Source organism: Neophocaena asiaeorientalis, unplaced genomic scaffold (assembly GCF_003031525.2).
Source record: "Neophocaena asiaeorientalis asiaeorientalis breed wild unplaced genomic scaffold, Neophocaena_asiaeorientalis_V1.1 scaffold76, whole genome shotgun sequence".
Classification (NCBI taxonomy): Eukaryota; Metazoa; Chordata; class Mammalia; order Artiodactyla; family Phocoenidae; genus Neophocaena; species Neophocaena asiaeorientalis.
The window spans coordinates 1533495-1551728 of record NW_020173668.1 but is presented as its reverse complement, the minus strand read 5'-3'; the positions used below and the strand labels follow the sequence as shown (position 1 = coordinate 1551728).

Genomic DNA, 18234 nt, shown 5'->3' with positions numbered 1-18234 from the left:
TGAGGGTTACTTTTAAATATATAAGGAAGCACCCACCGAATAACATTTGAATTTTTCTTAGTTATTTATACATTAATCACATTCATTAGATGCATGATGATGTAGTGCCCATATTCTCATGACACAAAGTTGGCAGTATTGTGTCTGAGTGTTTGTTTATTTCTTTTTTTTTTTTTGCCATACGTGGGCCTCTCACTGTTGTGGCCTCTCCCGTTGCGGAGCACAGGCTCCGGATGCGCAGGCTCAGCAGCCATGGCTCACGGGCCTAGCTGCTCCGCGGCATGTGGGATCTTCCCGGACCGGGGCACGAACCCGTGTCCCCTGCATCGGCAGGCGGACTCTCAACCACTGCACCACCAGGGGAGCCCTGTTTATTTCTTATTTAGGGGTAAGTTTTGTTTTTTTTTGGAACAATGACAACATAATGGGAAGGATAAATGTGACAACCATACTAAATGATATAAAGGCAACCAATGTTATTATGTAAAGGTAAATGTTCAAATTTCAATTTTTAAGAGATTAAAAGACTATCAATATGTATACAATAAGCAGTGTGGTACAGTGGAAAGAACATGACTTTTGAATCAAACACATGTGGGTTCAAATTCTATCTCTGTCACTTGTCTTATGTAATGTGGAGCAATTTACCATCTAAAATCTAGGTTCCTTCATCTGTACAATGTAAAACTATCAACTACCTCCTTGGACTATTATGAGAAAGAGAAAAAATAAGCAATGAGGCAGCTATATTATAGTAATTTCACAGACAATAAAATATCATACAAACAAGCACAGAAATGTTAGCATCTAAAGAGATGCACATTTAAACAACTTTAAGGACATATACTCTAAAATATTAAACCAACAAAACACTAAAGCACTAGAAATAAAGTTAGATGTTAATAACTAAAGGCGGTGGAACTATGGGGAAATAAATATATTTATATATTGGTGGTGATACCAAAAATTAACTCAATATTTCATGACAGCTATTGGATAGTATACAGTAAGAATTATATATATGTCCTTATAGTTTGTACAGGTATTTCTTCTTTTGAGAATACACTCTAAGGGTTAAAAAAGAAGGGAATCTACACAAAGAGTTTCATAGTAGTGCCATTTTTAATAGCAAAACATTAAAAATAACTTGAATAACGAACAACAGAAGAAGGACAAACTGTGACATACTAACCTAAAAAGGATGAGCTTTTGGATCACAGTGATACATAAAAGTGCATATATAAAATATCTGTGAGTGAAAAAAATCAGCTATCTATAACACCAAGCTATTACTACTATGTACAACTGTATGTATGTACAATGACAAGATGTGAATTTACAGTGATGTACATAAGGGGGAATTCCCCAACTGGCACGCTAAAGCAGAAACGCTGATTCCCTCAGCCCGCAGGGGGGTTGACTAGAGATGGAGACTGGGAAAGCAGCTGTCTTTTTCTAGGAAAGCTATCTAGAACAAGGAGCATTGATGGGAAGTTCATTAATTCTTTTTTTGCTATAAATATGCTTATGTTACTAAAACCAACAAATTCTATCTCTACTCCTTTGTCTCAATTAGACATTTCCATTTTGAAATCTCAATGTCATTTAAAACTCAGTGGTCCCAAATCAAAATCATAATTTTTATGTCCAAACCAGTTAGATTCCACACTTTCTATCTCTGACAATAGCATAAGCATCTCTCATTAGCATCACTGACTCAATCATCATGTGTATATCTGCTATATGCTAATGGTTTATCAACCTAGTTTCCCTCCTGCCCAAATATATCATGGCCTCTTTCTTCTCTATCACTGCCATCATCCTACTTTTACTCCCTCATTATGGCTACCATATACTGAGATCTAGGAAGGTTTCTAGAACTGTGCTTAATGAATTGTAAACATTGTTTCACATAATCCTCACAAACCCCTCCATAAAGATGGTGTTATTTTTATTAGAGGGGTTAAAGAACTTTCCTCAGGTCTCTTAAGTAGTAAGAGGATTTAAACCTGAGGACATAAGACTCTAGATCACATTGTTATGTTACTCTACTTAGCCCATGTTATGGGCTGAATGTGCCCCCTCAAAATTCATAGTTGAAGCCCTAGCCTCCAGGGCGACAGTATTTGGAAATAGGGTCTTTGGGAGTTAAACAGGTTTATATTAGGTCAGAAGGGTGAGAACCTCCTAATGGAATTGGTGCCCTTCTAAGAAGAGGATGAGAGAGAGAAATCTCTCTCTCTCTCTCTCTACCATGAGCATGCACTGAGGAAAGGCCATGTGAGCACACAGGGAGAAGGCAGCTGTCTATAAGCTAGGAATTGGGTCCTCATCAGACACTGAATCTGCTGGCAATTTGCCCTTGGACTTCACAGCTTCCAGAACTGTGAGAAATAAATTTCTGTTGTTTAAGTCTATGATATTTTGTTATAGAAGCCCAAGCAGACTGAGACAGCTCAACAATTAGGTTTTATATACTATCTTTGTGCAACTTCTTGAAGGGAAATCAAAGAGCCTATTTAACCTTTCCCTCTAAATGAAGTGACTTTTTTTTTTTTGGCCATGCCACATGGCTTGTGGGATCTTAGTCCCCCAACCAGGGATTGAACCTGGACCCTCGGCAGTGAAAGCACGGAGTCCTAACCACTGGACCGCCAGGGAATTCCCCTAAATGAAGTATCTTACAGACCTTAAAGCCTGTGCTTACAGAATCAGTTTAGTACAGTACCTATTGAGGCAGTCATCCACACAGCCCTTTTTGGTGTCATCATCCGGTTTCTTACAGTTACAAGTGGTAGCCTCATAACCAGAAAGGGGTTTGACATCAACGTAGACATCTTGAGAGAAGACAGCAAAGAATAGTTTGTGAATATATAGGATAATTTTTTAAGTGCCAGGCTAAGAACACTGATTGTATGGAGGCAGAAAAAATAGCTTCCATGTTACTCACTTGAACGGATTTTTTTATATAGTGGGACATCTGGTTTCTTGTATAGCTAGAAGAAAAAACAGAAAAATCTTGATACAGCATTCAACTTCAAATGCCAGAAAACAGTATCAATCACTAAAAATAGAGGAAATTATCCACGTACTCTGCTCATATGGAAACATTTACAAGACTTTCTGGGTTGGATAATTTGAGGGAAACTTGGTGTGATCACTTTTTTACCTTGAAATAAAAGGTGACTTACTAGATCAGGGTTTAAGAGAGAACTAGATTCAACGGAAGCAATACTAAGTAGTTTTAAAAAAATGCATTTTTTGTTAGATGTTTCTTCAGCAAGTTATTAGATAGACTTAAATGAAAATCACACTGCAGATCAAAGCTTTTCATTTGGATAAATTAAGATTGTATTTGCCTCTATGAAAAGACTGGAAAACTTGCACAGGGCTTGTTTCGATGGCCTGCGTAGGTATATGAAATGAAAAAGATGAGAACCCTAGCCTTTTCAGGGTAAGTGTTGTAGGGAAACACATTTCACGTTTTAATTAAGTCAATTAATTTAGTGAACAAAGGGGAGATGGCAGGCAGAATAATGGCGCTCTCATACTGCAATAAAGAATGCATTAGGAAGAAAATGTATTAGGTCAGTCGGTCAGTGTTTTGCCATAGAAGACAGTACTCCCCGCCCCCGCCAAAAAAGGCAACTTGGTTTAAGCTAGAGTGTACTAATCTATAAGAATAATCCCACCATCATTTTTCAGTCAGTATAGATTCAAAACACTATCTCCTTCATTGTTATGAACTCTCTGAGACAAATATCTAACATACTGATCCTCGTAGAATTTTCAAGAGAGGCCACCAGAGAAGAGAATGTAGACGGGAATGTTCATTGCTTTTGGCTTTCCAAAGTCAAACTTTGGTGGAATTCTGGCAAAACTCAGGAGCCTATTTACCTCATTTGCATGACGATTTCCCAATGGTTGTTCTCAATATGGATTCTGGGGGCTTTAGCTTAATATAAAAATAACTGGGGGAAACTCTGCAATTAGGTAAGCAAGAGAGAAAAACAGCACCTTCCCATTTTTAGTTCCCAATATATTTAAATATCTTTTAAAAGTACAAGAGTGTTAAATATTTTCCCTGTTTCTTTTGGTAGAAGACTCTCTTTTATATGTGAAAAATAAATTCCAAACTGATGGGAAGGAGCCAACAAAAATAAAGCCTGAAATTTCTTAGCGCTGCTGGCAGTACATCTAAATTCCCTTGAGACCTGCATCAAACAGGATTCTTACAGAACAGAATCTTTGCCACCAAAATAAAAGTCCAGAATAATAACAGAAGGTTTCCTAAGGAAGCAGGAACTTAATGCTATTTTGAAATATGAATAAAGGCAAAGAGGTCACATTAAATATGGATGCAAATTGATTTTTCTTAGTCTCTAACATTCACAGGGACACTTCTCTATACTTCCTAAGATGAGAGCATAACAAGGAGGCAGAGAAAATGACTTGCACCCCCTTTTCCCCCCGTTTACCACTTATGAATGAAACATGGTAAGATACGCTCATACCTGATTATGTTTCCACTGCCAAAGGATGTCATAGGGAAGCTGAAAATCAATTCGCTTTTGCCTTAGATATTTTCCTGAAACAAAAAAATACTATCAATTTTAATATCTAATTTATACAATGGGTCAAATAGCCACAAGATTTAATATGCACTGACTAAAAAAATAAAGATCTAATTTTTAATTTTATGAATTTTCCATCACTAATTTTTAAGTTCAGCTACTCTTTTCCACTGTGCACCATGTGGTATAAGCTAAAGATGTTTTAATAGTAGCTTATATAAAACAACTAGCATAGCAAATTTACTACCAAAAATAGGTCATTATGAAGCAAACTAAATACTAAGAATTGTTCAATCATTAAAATTATTAACCAGAGCATCTGTCATCTATTCTCCTTCATTATGTACATAATCTAAGGTTGATTATAAAAAGAAGTATAAGAGTTTTCTAAAATAGGCAACCCTGAATTTAAATAACTCGAGTATTTACATGCAAATTTATGATTTTTTTTTCCTACCTATTGAAATACTACTTTTTAAAGCCAATTTTAGAGCCCTTTTCTACCTTAAAGACGTCCTTTCAATTTCTTTACTCTGCATCTTTCTGTTCGTGAAGGACTATAATGCTCAACTCATTTCTTGCAGGACTTAGACTTTTCCTTGTTATCTGGATTTGCCCTATCATGGTCTCCAGACCAGCAGTTCTCAAAGATTGCTCTGCTTACCCCAAGGGATCTGAGAGGTCAAAACTATTTTAATAACACTCTAAGATATTATATGCATTTTTGTTGTGCTGATATTTGTACTAATGGAGTAAAAGAATGGTGGGTAAAACTGCAGTTTTAGTATGAATCAAGGCAAGGGGCACAAAACTGTACTAGAATGAAACTAGTAGAAATGAACTATGCCAGCATCATCTAAGAATGCTCTTGATAAAGTAGTAAAAATATTAAATCTTGGCCCACAAACCAAAATCTTTATTCTGCATGACACAATGGAAGTATGCATAAAGCATTTCTGTTACACACTGAGGTATGATGGTTATCTTAAGGTAATGCACTTGTGCAAATATTTGAATGGTGAGCTTGAACTAGTTGCTTTTTCATGGAACACCGTTTTTACTTAAAGGAACTGACAGACAATGGTTATTCTGACCTAGGAACTGAAAGTAAGTCGAGTGAACTTGTTACTTCAAGAAACCCAATTGTGGACTTCCCTGGTGGCGCAGTGGTTGAGAGTCCGCCTGCCGATGCAGGGGTGGACACGGGTTCGTGCCCCGGTCCGGGAAGATCCCATGTGCCACGGAGCGGCTGGGCTCATGAGCCATGGCTGCTGAGCCTGTGCGTCTGGAGCCTGTGCTCCGCAGCAGGAGAGGCCACGGCAGTGAGAGGCCCGCGTACCGCAAAAAAAAAAAACCAAAAAAGAAACCCAATTGAAAATATGTTCCCGATGACAAAATTTAAGTTTGAGTGAACACTGTAATTTTGGAAAACTTGTGTCCATTAACTACCATGAGATTCTCAGTTTTTTAATACTTAAGCTTTTCTCATGAAATAAGTGGCAATTAACAAATGTGAATTGTTTTGGATACATATAGGAAATGGAAAAGCAATGTAATACAGTGAATTAATATTTTTCAATGACCAATACAGGAAGTGATAAAATCATACATGGGTAAAAAATCCATTTAAATTGCAAGAGAGACCAATGGATTTTAATACTCCACTGATTTCATACTCCAACAATGCAGTGTTAAGGAACTATGACATTTATTGATTAATTTTGCTGCAGTATCAAAGAATATCTAGTTATCTGAATTTATTAAAATATCTTCCTCTCTTTTACAACTTTTTACCTATGTGAGGTCATATTTCTCCATGTATTTAAACCAGAATAACATCACAACAGATAGAAGGCAAAAATAGATGCAGCTGTCCTATGTTTAAGCCAGACATTAAGGAGATTCACAAAAATGTAAAATAAAGTCACATTTCTCATTAAAAAAATTTTGGGGGAAAGTTATTACCACATCCAGACTAAAATGAAAGCATAATAAACTTGCCCTCAAAAAAAAAGGGTGTGTGTGTTATTTTTCATAAAAATGTGATTTGTTACATGCAATGAGTTTATTCATTTGACAAATCTGATGATATAGCAGCATGGATTACAGGTATATCTAAGGGGAAATAACTTATGGAGGTAGGGTAACATAACAAGTTTCTGTCTGGGGTTACATCTGGTAGAAGACTGGAGTCACATCTGGTAGAAGACTGGAGTCCACCTGTTGATAGGGAACCAAAGCTGAATGTATAACTACAAAGTCTGTAATGAAAAAGTGTAAACAACTTAAAGGTTTATCAACAAGGAAGTAAACTTTGGTACATTTAAATAATGAATATGCAGCTATTAAAATGCAATGAGGTATATACTTACTCATATGAAAACATATTCTCCAAGTTGCAGAATAATATTATAGCAAGGGCTGATTTTTAAAAATACTTTAAAAAAACCCTATTAAATAGCTATATATGGTGGGGGCTGTCTAGGAAAGGGCATGAGGGAACTTTCTGGGGTGATGATAATGTTCTTGAGAAGGGTCTGGGTTACAGAGGTGTATGAAAATTTTAAAAAACTGAGTAAAAGTACATTTAAGATTTGTGCATTTTATTTTTTTTAAATTATATAACCTAACTAGCTATTGATGTTACCCTGAGAAGACTGATTGATTTATAATTTTTAAAATAAATTTATTTTATTTTAGGCTGCATTGGGTCTTCGTTGCTGCACGCAGGCCCTTCTCTGGTTGCGGCGAGCAGGGGCTACTCTTCGTTGAGGTGCACAGGCTTCTCACTGTGGTGGCTTCTCTTGTTGCGGAGCACAGGCTCTAGGCGTGCGGGCTTCAGCAGTTGTGGCTCACGGGCGCTAGAGTGCAGGTTCAATAGTTGTGGTGCACGGGCTTAGTAGCTCCGCAGCATGTGGGATCTTCCCGGACCAGAGCTCGAACCCGTGTTCCCTGCATTGGCAGGCGGATTCTTTTCTTTTGTTTATTCATATACATTTTTTATTGTAGACTTCTTTTTATGCTTCTATGAAATCTTAGGAACAGAATTTCTCATCATTTAAAAAAACTTTTCTTACTAGAAGAATTATACATGTTTGCTACAGAAAACAAGCAAATAATAGGACAAAAAAAAGACTCTTAAGTCATAATGTTGCACCTATATTTTGTAATTTACTTTTTCCATTTAAATATCATAACGCACTTTTCATTCTAACAGATGCTCTCTTATATATAATGGTTACATGAAATAGATGCACCCATAATTTACTTTTTGGTACAACGTTTGCAGAGTTCACTATTACAAACAGCACTTTGATAAACATCTTTGTTGCTAAATGTCTCTGGGCCAGTTTTCATTACCTTGTTAGGATAAATTCCAGAATTGCTGTGTGGTAGGGCACACAGATTTTAAAGATTTTTTGATACATACTGCCTTCTTGCATAGTGTAGGGAATCTCGAATACAAGAAGATTCTTCTCAAACCACTGGAGAAGTTTTTCCTGGAAATGAATGAATTTTTCCTTTCTCGGCACTCTGCTTTACTGCTGTGCAGAATGTGTTCAAAGCAGTGTCTCCAACATCCTTGAATATCTCATTCTTTCCATAACAGATGCTTTTCTTCTGGACTGGAGTAAGAGTTCCTCAGTCACAGATACTAATGTCTCTCTTGATTTTTTTTCCCCATGCCTGATGGAAAGCAGGGGAAACTTTGGGAGAAGATCCAGTCACTGACTTTACTGAGGGATGAGTGTGATGCAGAAATAGAACGGCCAAAGATGGCTGCCAGTGAAGGGAACGTTCCACCTATGATCCCTGTAAATTCAAGAGATGGTCAGGGTGGTTTTCCATTGTGCAAACTCTTCACTTGTTAGTTGTTTCCTCATTTTGCCATGGTGCTGGTCTTGGAGAGGGCAGGCTGATTCTTAACGACTGAGCCACCAGAGAAGACCTATTTTATTTTAAAAATTATATAACCTAACTAGCTATTGATGTCACTCTGAGAAGACTGATTGATTGATAGACTGATGCATGCATGCATGCTGCATTGGGTCTTCGTTGCTGTGCCCAGGCTTTCTCTAGTTGTGGTGAGCGGGAGGCTACTCTTTGCTGCAGTGTGCGGGCTTCTCATTGCGGTGACTTCTCTTGTTGTGGAGCATGGGCTCTAGGTGCATGGGCTTCTGTAGTTGTGGCTCTTGTGCTCTAGAGCACAGGCTCAGTAGTTGTAGCGCACGGGCTTAGTTGCTCCGTGACATGTGGGATCTTCCTGGAACAGGGCTCGAACCCGTGTCTCCTGCACTGGCACGTGGATTCTTAACCACTGCACCACCAGAGAAGCCCTGTGCATTTTACTGATGGTAAATTCACCTCAAAAGAAAAACCCTATAAGCAAATACTGAGATCTTGACTCTGATATGACAAAATATTTATGGGGGAAGTATATCAATTTACTTTGCAGCATGTCCAAAAATAGGATGGAATAAAAGATGGATAAATATATGATAAATCAGTCAAATATTAATGAAAAGGTCTAGGTGATGGGATATTTTGTGTTTAGTTTTTTCAAACTTCTGTATGCTGAAAAATTTCATAATAAAGTGTTGGAAAAAACCAGCTATATGTATATAGGAAAAAGTTTGAAAGGGTATATACTAAACTATTATATTTCTGGGAAGGGGAACTTTATCTTTTAATTCACATCTTTCTACATTAAAAGGAATATTTATGAGTATGTACTGTTTCTAACAACAATAAAATAAAAATAATTTTTTTAAAAGTCAAAATTGCTTCTCAGAAGACAGGACAAATCCCTTAATGTAAAGGGTTAACTCCTTTCTTAATGTGTTTTCTGTAGATAAGAGGGTGTAAAAGAATGAAGGAGTAGACAGTAAGTTCTGAATTTTTAAAAAGAATACTTTTCTTTCTCTTTCTAGGAAAGAAAGCATCCATTATCCCCTTCAATTAACTTTAAAGACACAATTTTCCCCAGTGCCCAGCATCTTGAGTTCTCCTACCAACATCTCCACAGATGTTATGTTGCTTTTCCTGGCATTATTTGTATTTCTCCTCTCTAATCCATATATTAAGTGTTGAGGAAAAAAATGATGGGTCAGTCTTTCCTTTCCTCTAACATTTCTGAAACCAGACCTAGGTAATTAATTCATTTTTAGTAAGTGAGACTCACCTAAAGAGATTTCCTTGTCAAATCCTGCTGGAGATGATACCTCAGAGGAACCTATTCAGGAGTTCCTCATTTGGAAAAATTATCTTTGAGCTAATCCACATTTTTACTTTTTTTAAAAAATTTATTTTTGACTGTGTTGGGTCTTCGTTTCTGTGCTTTCTCTAGTTGCGGCAAGCGGGGGCCACTCTTCATCGCGGTGCACGGGCTTCTCACTATCGCGGCCTCTTGTTGCGGAGCACAGGCTCCAGATGCGCAGGCTCAGTAGTTGTGGCTCACGGGCCTAGTTGCTTCGCGGCATGTGGGATCCTCCCAGACCAGGGCTCGAACCCGTGCCCCCTGCATTGGCAGGCAGATTCCCAACCACTGCGCCACCAGGGAAGCCCTCCTTTTTGTTTTTTTTTTTGCGGTACGCGGGCCTCTCACTGTTGTGGCCTCTCTCGTTGCAGAGCACAGGCTCCGGATGCTCAGGCTCAGCGGCCATGGCTCACGGGCCCAGCCGCTCTGCGGCATGTGGGATCTTCCCGGACTGGGGCACGAACCCGTGTCCCCTGCATCGGCAGGCGGACTCTCAACCACTGCGCCACCAGGGAAGCCCCCTCCTCATTTTTAAAATGGGGAAAAAAATCACTTTCTATCCATCTGAAAATTAGATAAAATCATATCTTTTGTAGGTTTTTTTAACTGTGTGTTGGAGCCTTGAGATCTCAAATCCTGCCACTGGTCACTAGGAAAGGAGCAGAGAAATCCTTTACTTTTCCCTTTGAAATAAAACTGATTCTGTGGGCAAGAAAGTCATTTCAAGAGGCTACAGAAACTTGTGTTGACCTTCAAATCCAGAAGAGGAAGGTCCATGATGATTTTCTTTTACAGAATCAATCCTAATATGAAACGGATATGAACAACAGGAGGAGGAACATCTCCACAAAAGCACTCCATTGTTAATCAGGTAGCTAGGCAAATGAGGAAACCAAAGGAGAGAGAGGTACTTAATAAAAAGGAGAAAGGTAATAATGGTTTTGCCTTTTTCCAAGATATCTTAAAATCTGACAAAAACGTGGCCTCTTTTGTTTCCTAAACAATAATAAGGTGACTGACCTTCAGAAAAAGTTCAGCTTGTTTATATATAATCTGAGTACTGGGTTACAATATCACTCTACATATAGGTAATAATTATTTATTATGATTCCCATCCCCCCTTTGGAAGAATGTCAGCTCCACAGAGGCACGGATCTCTACCTATTTGTTTACTGATGTATTCAAAGCATCTAGAAAATTGCCTGATCAAAGAGCAGGTATTAAATATTTTCTGAATGAAAATATATATTCCATGGCATACTTTTTTTTTTTAATTTATTTATTTGGCTGCTTGGGGCCTTAGTTGCAGCAGCAAGAGGGATCTCCGTTGTGGCATGTGGAATCTTTCGTTGTGGCACGTGGGCTCTTCGTAGCCGTGTGCGGGCTTCTCTCTAGTTGTGGTGCGGGGGCTCCAGAGCACGTGGGCTCTGTAGTTGCAGCATGCGGTCTCTCTAGTTGTGGTGCTTGGGCTCTCTAGCTGTGGCTCGCGGGCTCAGTTGCCCCACGGCATGCGGGATCTTAGTTCCACGACCAGGGATGGAACCTGCATTGGATTCTTAACCACTGGACCACCAGGGAAGTCCCTATGGTTTAAGTTTCGAGGTACTCCACCAGTTGTTCTCTTTTAACCCTACTAAGCAGTATCACCACCTTCCCCCAGTTTCTTGAATTCTGCTCTTCCTAAGCACAATTTCTCTCTTTTTTTTTTTTTGGCTTGTTATGCTAATTAATTTTCCTCCAGTTTTACTGAGATATAATTGAGATATAACACTATATAAGTTTAAGGTGTACAGCATAATGGTTTGAGTTACATATACTGTGAAATGATTACAGCTATACATTTATTTAGCATCATCATCTCTTATAGATACAATCAAAAGAGAAAGCAAAAAAAAAAGAAAAAAATTTTTTTCTTGTGATGAGAACACTTAGAATTTACTTACTCTTTTAACAATTTCATATATATCATACAGCAGTGTTAACTATAGCTATGCTGTAGATTATATCCCTAGTATTTATTTATCTTGTAACTGGGAATTTGTACCTTTTGACCACTTACTCCCCTTCCCCTGATCCCTCTGGTAACCACACATAATCTGATCCCCTTTTCTATTACACACACACACATACACACACACACACGTGTGCAGAGATGTTTTTAGATTCCATATATAAGTGAGATCATACAATATTTGTCTTTCTCTTTCTGACTTATTTCTCTTAGCATAATGCCCTCAAGGTCCATCCATGTTGTTGCAAATTGCAGGATTTCCTCATTTGTTATTTTCTTATGGCTGAATAATATTCCATCAAATGTACGTGTGTGTGTGTGTGTACTGTAGTATGATATACATACAACTATTTTATCCATTCATTCCTTGATGGACACTTAGGTTGTTTTCATGTCTTGGCTGTTATAAATAATGCTGCTATGAACATGGGTGTGCAGGTATCTTTTCGAGTTAGTGTTTTCATTTCCTTTGGCTATATTCCCAGAAGTGAAATTGCTGGATTATATGGTAGTTCTATTTTTTAAATAAATAAATAAATAATTAATTTGGCTGCACTGGCATTTATTTAGTTGCGGCACTCGGGATCTCCACTGCCAGCATGGGATCTTTGTTGAGGCATGTGGGATCTTTTAGGTGTGACATGCAGGATCTTTAGTTGCAGCATGTGAACTCTTAGTTGCAGCATGTGGGATGTAGTTCCCTGACCAGGACCGAACCCGAGCCCCCTGCATTGGAAGCGTGGAGTCTTAACCACTGAACCACCAGGAAGTCCCTGGTAGTTCTACTTTTAATTTTTTTTTTTTCTGCATCACGCAGCATGCAGGATCTTAGTTCCCTGACCAGGGATTGAACTTGTGACTCCTGCAGTGGAAGTGTGGATTATTTACTTATTTTTTGGGGCTGTGTTGGGTCTTAGGTGTAGCATGTGGGATCTTTCATTGTGGCACGTGGGTTTCTCTCTAGTTGTGGCATGTGGGTTTTCTCTCTCTAGTTGTGGTGTGCAGGCTCCAGGGTGCGTGGGCTCTGTAGTTTGCGGCATGAAGGCTCTCTCGTTGAGGCACGTGGGCTCAGTAGTCATGGAGCGTGGGCTTAGTTGCCCTTCGGCATGTGGGATCTTAGTTCCCTGACCAGGGATTGAACCTGCGTCCCCTGCATTGGAAGGTGGATTCTTTACCACTGGACCACCAGGGAAGTCCTGGAAGTGTGGATTCTTAACCACTGGACTGCTGGGGAGGTCCCTATTTTTAATTTTTTGAGGATCCTCCATACCGTTTTCCAAAATGCCTGTACCAACACAATTTCTTAAACACAACCAGCTCCCTCACACTTTTATATTCTCATGTATCATTCTTCTCACTTAAAATTAAATCCTCTCCACCAAACTCTGTCCTTTGCCTCATACGCAGCCTTACCTAAAAATCTGTAATTTTAACATAGCTATTGTAAACAACCATATTCAACCCAGATTGCTAGAGTTGCTATCTCCAATAAGGTAGTTAATGTAATTAAAATTATCCTTTGTTGTTTATATAGTTGGTGGTTTTCTCTATCCATATAATAAAGATATTCTCCAATTTATCAAGTATGTAAGAAGGAATTAATATTCAGTATATATAAAGAACTAAGCTCAAGAACAAAAAAAAATGACTCAATTCAAAAATGGACAAGGACTTGGGAATTCCTAGGCAGTCCAGTTGATAGGACTCGGCGCTTTCACTGCTGTGGGCCCGGGTTCAATCCTGATTGGTGAACTAAGATTTTAAGATCTTGCAAGCTGTGTGGTGCAGCCAAAAAAAAAGGCAATCTACAGATTCAATTCAATCCCTATCAAATTACCAATGGCCTTTTTCACAGAACTAGATCAAAAAAATCTTAAAATTTGTATGGAGACACAAAAGACCTTGAATAGCCAAAGCAATCTTTTTTTTTAAAAAATTAATTTATTTTTGGCTGCATTGGGTCTTGGTTGCTGCACTTGGGCTTTCTCTAGTTGTGGCAAGCAGGGGCTACTCTTCATTGCGATGTGTGGGCTTCTCATTGCCACGGCTTCTCCTGTTGCAGAGCATGGGATCTAGGCACATGGGCTTCAGTAGTTGTGGTGCACAGGCTCCAGTAGTTGTGGCTCACAGGCTCTAGAGTGCAGGCTCAGTAGTTGTGGTGCACGGGCTTAGCTGCTCCGTGACACGCGGGATCTTCCCAGATCAGGGCTCGAACCTGTGTCCCCTACATTGGCAGGTGGATTCTTAACCACTGCGCCACCAAGGAAGCCCAGCCAAAGCAATCTTGAAAAAGAAAAATGGAGCTGGAGGAACCAGGTTCCCTGACTTCAGACTATACTATAAAGCTACAGTCATCAAAACAGTACAGTACTGGCACAAAAACAGAAATATTGATCAATGGAATAGGATAGAAAGCCCAGAAATAACCCCACAAATCTATGGTCAATTAATCTATGACAAAGGAGGCAAATACAATGAAGAAAAGACAGTCTTTTCAATAAATGGTGCTAGGAAAACCAGACAGCTACATGTAAAAAAATGAAACGAGAACATTCTTGAATACCATACACAAAAGTTAACTCAAAATGGATTAAAGACCTAAATGTAAGACCAGATACTATACAACTCTTAGAGGAAAACATAGGCAGAATACTCTTTGACATAAATCACAGCAATATGTTTTTCTCTTTTTTTAAATTAATTTTTAGGAGTATGGTTGCTTGCAATATCTTTTTCGATCCATCTCCCAGAGTAATGGAAATAAAAACAAAAATAAACAAATGGGACCTAATTAAACTTAAAAGCTTTTGCACAGCAAAGGAAACCACAAACAAAACAAAAAGACAACCCACAGAATGGGAGAAAATATTCACAAATGATGTGACCAACAAGGGATTAGTGTCCAAAATTTACAAAGAGCACATGTGGCTCAATATCCAAAAAACAAACAACCCAGTCAAAAAATGGGCAGAAGACCTAAATAGACATTTCTCCAAAGAAGACAAACAGATGGCCTAGAGGCACATGAAAAGATGCGCAATATCACTAATTATGAGAGAAATGCAAATCAAGACTACAGTGAGATATCACCTCACATGGTCAGAATGGCCATCATCAAAAAATCTACGAACAGTAAATGCTGGAGAGGGCATGGAGAAAAGGGAACCCTCCCACACTGTTGGTGGGAATGTAAATTGGTACAGCCACTATGAAGAACAGTGTGGAGGTTCCTTAAGAAAACTAAAAATAGAGCTGCCATATGATCCAGCAATCCCACTCCTGAGCATATATCTGGCAAAAAACATGGTTTGAAAGGATACATGCACCCCAGTGTTCACTGCAGCACTGTTTACAATAGCTGACACATGAAAGCAACCTAAATGTCCATCGACAGATGAATGGATAAAGAAGATGTGGTACATATATATAATGGAATATTAGTCATTAAAAAGAATGAAATAATGCCACTTGCAGCAACATGGATGGACCTGGAGATTATCATACTAAGTGAAGTGAGTCAGACAGAGAAGAAAAATATCATATGATATCGCTTACATGCAGAATCTAAAAAAAAAAAAAAAACCAAAAACACATGAACTTATTTACATAACAGAAACAGACTCAAAAACTCAGAGAATAAACTTATGGTTACCAGGGGAGAAGCGTGAAGGGGAGGGATAGATTGGGAGTTTGGGATTGACATGTACACACTGCTATATTTAAAAGAGATAACCAAAAAGGACCTACTGTTAAAAAAAAAAAAAAAAAAAAAGACAAGGACTTGAGTAGACATTTCAGTAAAGAAGATATACAAATGGCCAATAGGTACATAAAGAGACGTTCAACATCACTAATCATTAGGAAAATGAAAATCAAAACCACAACAAGACACTGCTTCACACCTGTTAGGATGGCTATTATAGAAAAAAACAGAAAATGACAAGTATTACCAAGGATGTGGAGAAACTGAACTCTTAAGATTTGCTGGTGGGGTTGTAAAGTGGTATAGTCTGTAGATGTACCATATGATAAAGCAATTACACTTCTGGGTACACACATAGAAGAACTGAAACCGGGGGTCCTCAACAGAGAATTCTGTAAGCCAATGTTTATAGCAGTATTATTCGCAATTGCAAAAAAGTGAAAACATTAGAAAATGTCCATTGACAGATGAATGGATAAACAAAATGTGTGCATATGTATACATACACACACACAAAGGAATACTATCCACCATTAAAAAGAAATGAAATTCTCATATATGCTGCAAAATGGAAGAACCTTATGTTAACATAAAGACATTATGTTAAGTGAAATCAGGAAGACACAAAAGGACAAATATTGTTGTTAAGATTTCGCCTATATGAGGTACCTGTAATAGTCAAATCATAGAGCTAGAAAGAAGAACAGTGGTTATCAGAGGCTGGGGGAAGGGGAGAATAGGAAATTGTTATTTAATGGGTACAGAGTTTCAGTTTGGGATGATGAAAAAGTTCTAGAAATGCACAGGGGTGATGGTTGCACAACAGCGTGAATGTACTTAGTGCCACTGAACCTTATACTTAAAAATGGTCAAAATGCAAAATTTAAGTTATGTATATTTTACCTCAAGTTAAAATTAATAATGTAATATACCAAAACCACTGTGTGCTTTAAAATGGGTGAATTGTGCCTCAATAAGCTGTTAAAAAAAGTACAACCATGTTAAAATTTTTTGCTTCATCCATTAAACAATTACTTAGAAAGTCTCAGAAAGAGAAGGAAAGCCTATTGTAAATGCCCATATTTTTGCTTACTGTATTCTTTCTGCATTCCTGATGTTCCAAGGTTCCTTCTTTTATTTCTTTCTGTTTAGAGAACTTCCTTTACTCATAGGATAGATTTGTTGGCAACAAACCTAAGAATCCTTTGTTTCTTTCAATTCCTGAAAGAAGGATATTTTCATTGGGTATAGGATTCTGGTTTGACAGTTCTTCTTTCAGTACTTGAAAAATGTGCCACTTACATGAACTCAGACATGAAATCCACTGTCATTTGATTTGTTTTACCCCTATGGATATAGAGTCATTTCTCTCTCATTGTTTTAAAATTGTTTTGTCTTTAGTATGCTGAAGTTTGATCATGTGTCTCAGCATGGATTTCTTTGACTATATATACCCTGTTCCGGGTTTGCTCATCTTCTTGAATCAGAAGGTTTATGTCTTCTGCCAAATTTGGGAAGTTTTCAAGACATTATTTACTCAAGTACTTTTTTTTATCTCTACCTTCTTTCTTTTCTCCTTCCAGGACACCAAGAACATAAATATTAGCTCTTTTGTCATGGTCCCATAGCCTCCGGTTTGTTTGTTTTTTTAAATGTCTATTTTCTCTTTTGTTCAGATTGGGTAATACTTTTAACACTCCATCACCTACTTCACTGATTCTTTCCTGTATATCTTTCATTCTGCTGTTGAGTCTATCCTCAAGCTTTTAATTTCAGCTACTGCATCTTTCAATTCTAAAAATTATATGTTTTTCCTATTTTTCATTTCTTTGCCAAGGCTTTCTATCTTTTTATGTTTTAAGCATGTTTATAACTGCTTGTTGAAGTGTTTTTTAAAAATCATAACTGCTGTAAAATCTGTCAGATAATTCTAATATCTTGGTGTTGGCATACATTGATGCCTTTTAAAATTCAGTTTGAGATCTCCCAGGTTCTTGGTATGACATATGATTTTCAATTCAAACCTAGACATTTTTGTATTATGTTATGAGATTTTGGGATTTTATATGTACCTCCTGCCCCTAAACATGCATAGCCTACCCTATTATCAACATCCTCCACCAGAGCTGTACATTTATTAACAACTGAAGAACATATACTGATATATCATTATCACTCAAAGTCCATAGTTTACATCAGTATCTTAGTATTGCATATTCTATGGCTTTGAACAAATGTATAATGATATGTATTCACCATTAAGGTATCACAACGAATAGTTTCATTGCCCTAAAAATCCTCTGTGCTCTGTAGATTCATCCTTCCTTCCCCTCAAACCACTGGCAATCACTGATCTTATTAATGTCTCCACAGTTTTGCCTTCCAGAATGTCATTTAGTTGGAATCATACAGTATGTAGCCCTTTCAGATTGGCTTCTTTCATTCAGTACTATGAATTTAAAATTCTTCACTGTCTTTTCATGGCTTGATAGCTATTTCTTTTCAGTGCTGAATAATATTCCACTATCTGGATGTACCACAGTTTATCCATTCACTTACTGAAAGACATCTTGGCTGCTTTCAAGTTTTGGCAATTATGAATAAAGCTGCTTTAAACATCTGTGTGCAGGTTACTGCACAGACTTAAGTTTTCAACTTCTTTGGGTAAATACCAAGGAGTTCAATTGTT

The 18234-nt window shown here is 37.8% G+C and overlaps 1 protein-coding gene across 5 annotated transcripts in view; it reads right to left on the bottom strand.

The window, feature by feature from the left end:
- The window catches only part of ASH1L (ASH1 like histone lysine methyltransferase), a 210802-nt gene that overhangs the window by 41131 nt on the left and 151437 nt on the right, over window positions 1-18234 (bottom strand). For all 5 annotated transcript variants that reach the window (XM_024748118.1, XM_024748117.1, XM_024748116.1 and 2 more), the window contains 3 exons: window positions 4515-4588; window positions 2951-2996; window positions 2729-2837 (listed from right to left, as the gene is read on the bottom strand). In XM_024748118.1, coding sequence (XP_024603886.1) covers window positions 2729-2837; window positions 2951-2996; window positions 4515-4588 — 229 coding nt within the window. The remainder of the gene's footprint in view (window positions 1-2728; window positions 2838-2950; window positions 2997-4514; window positions 4589-18234) is intronic.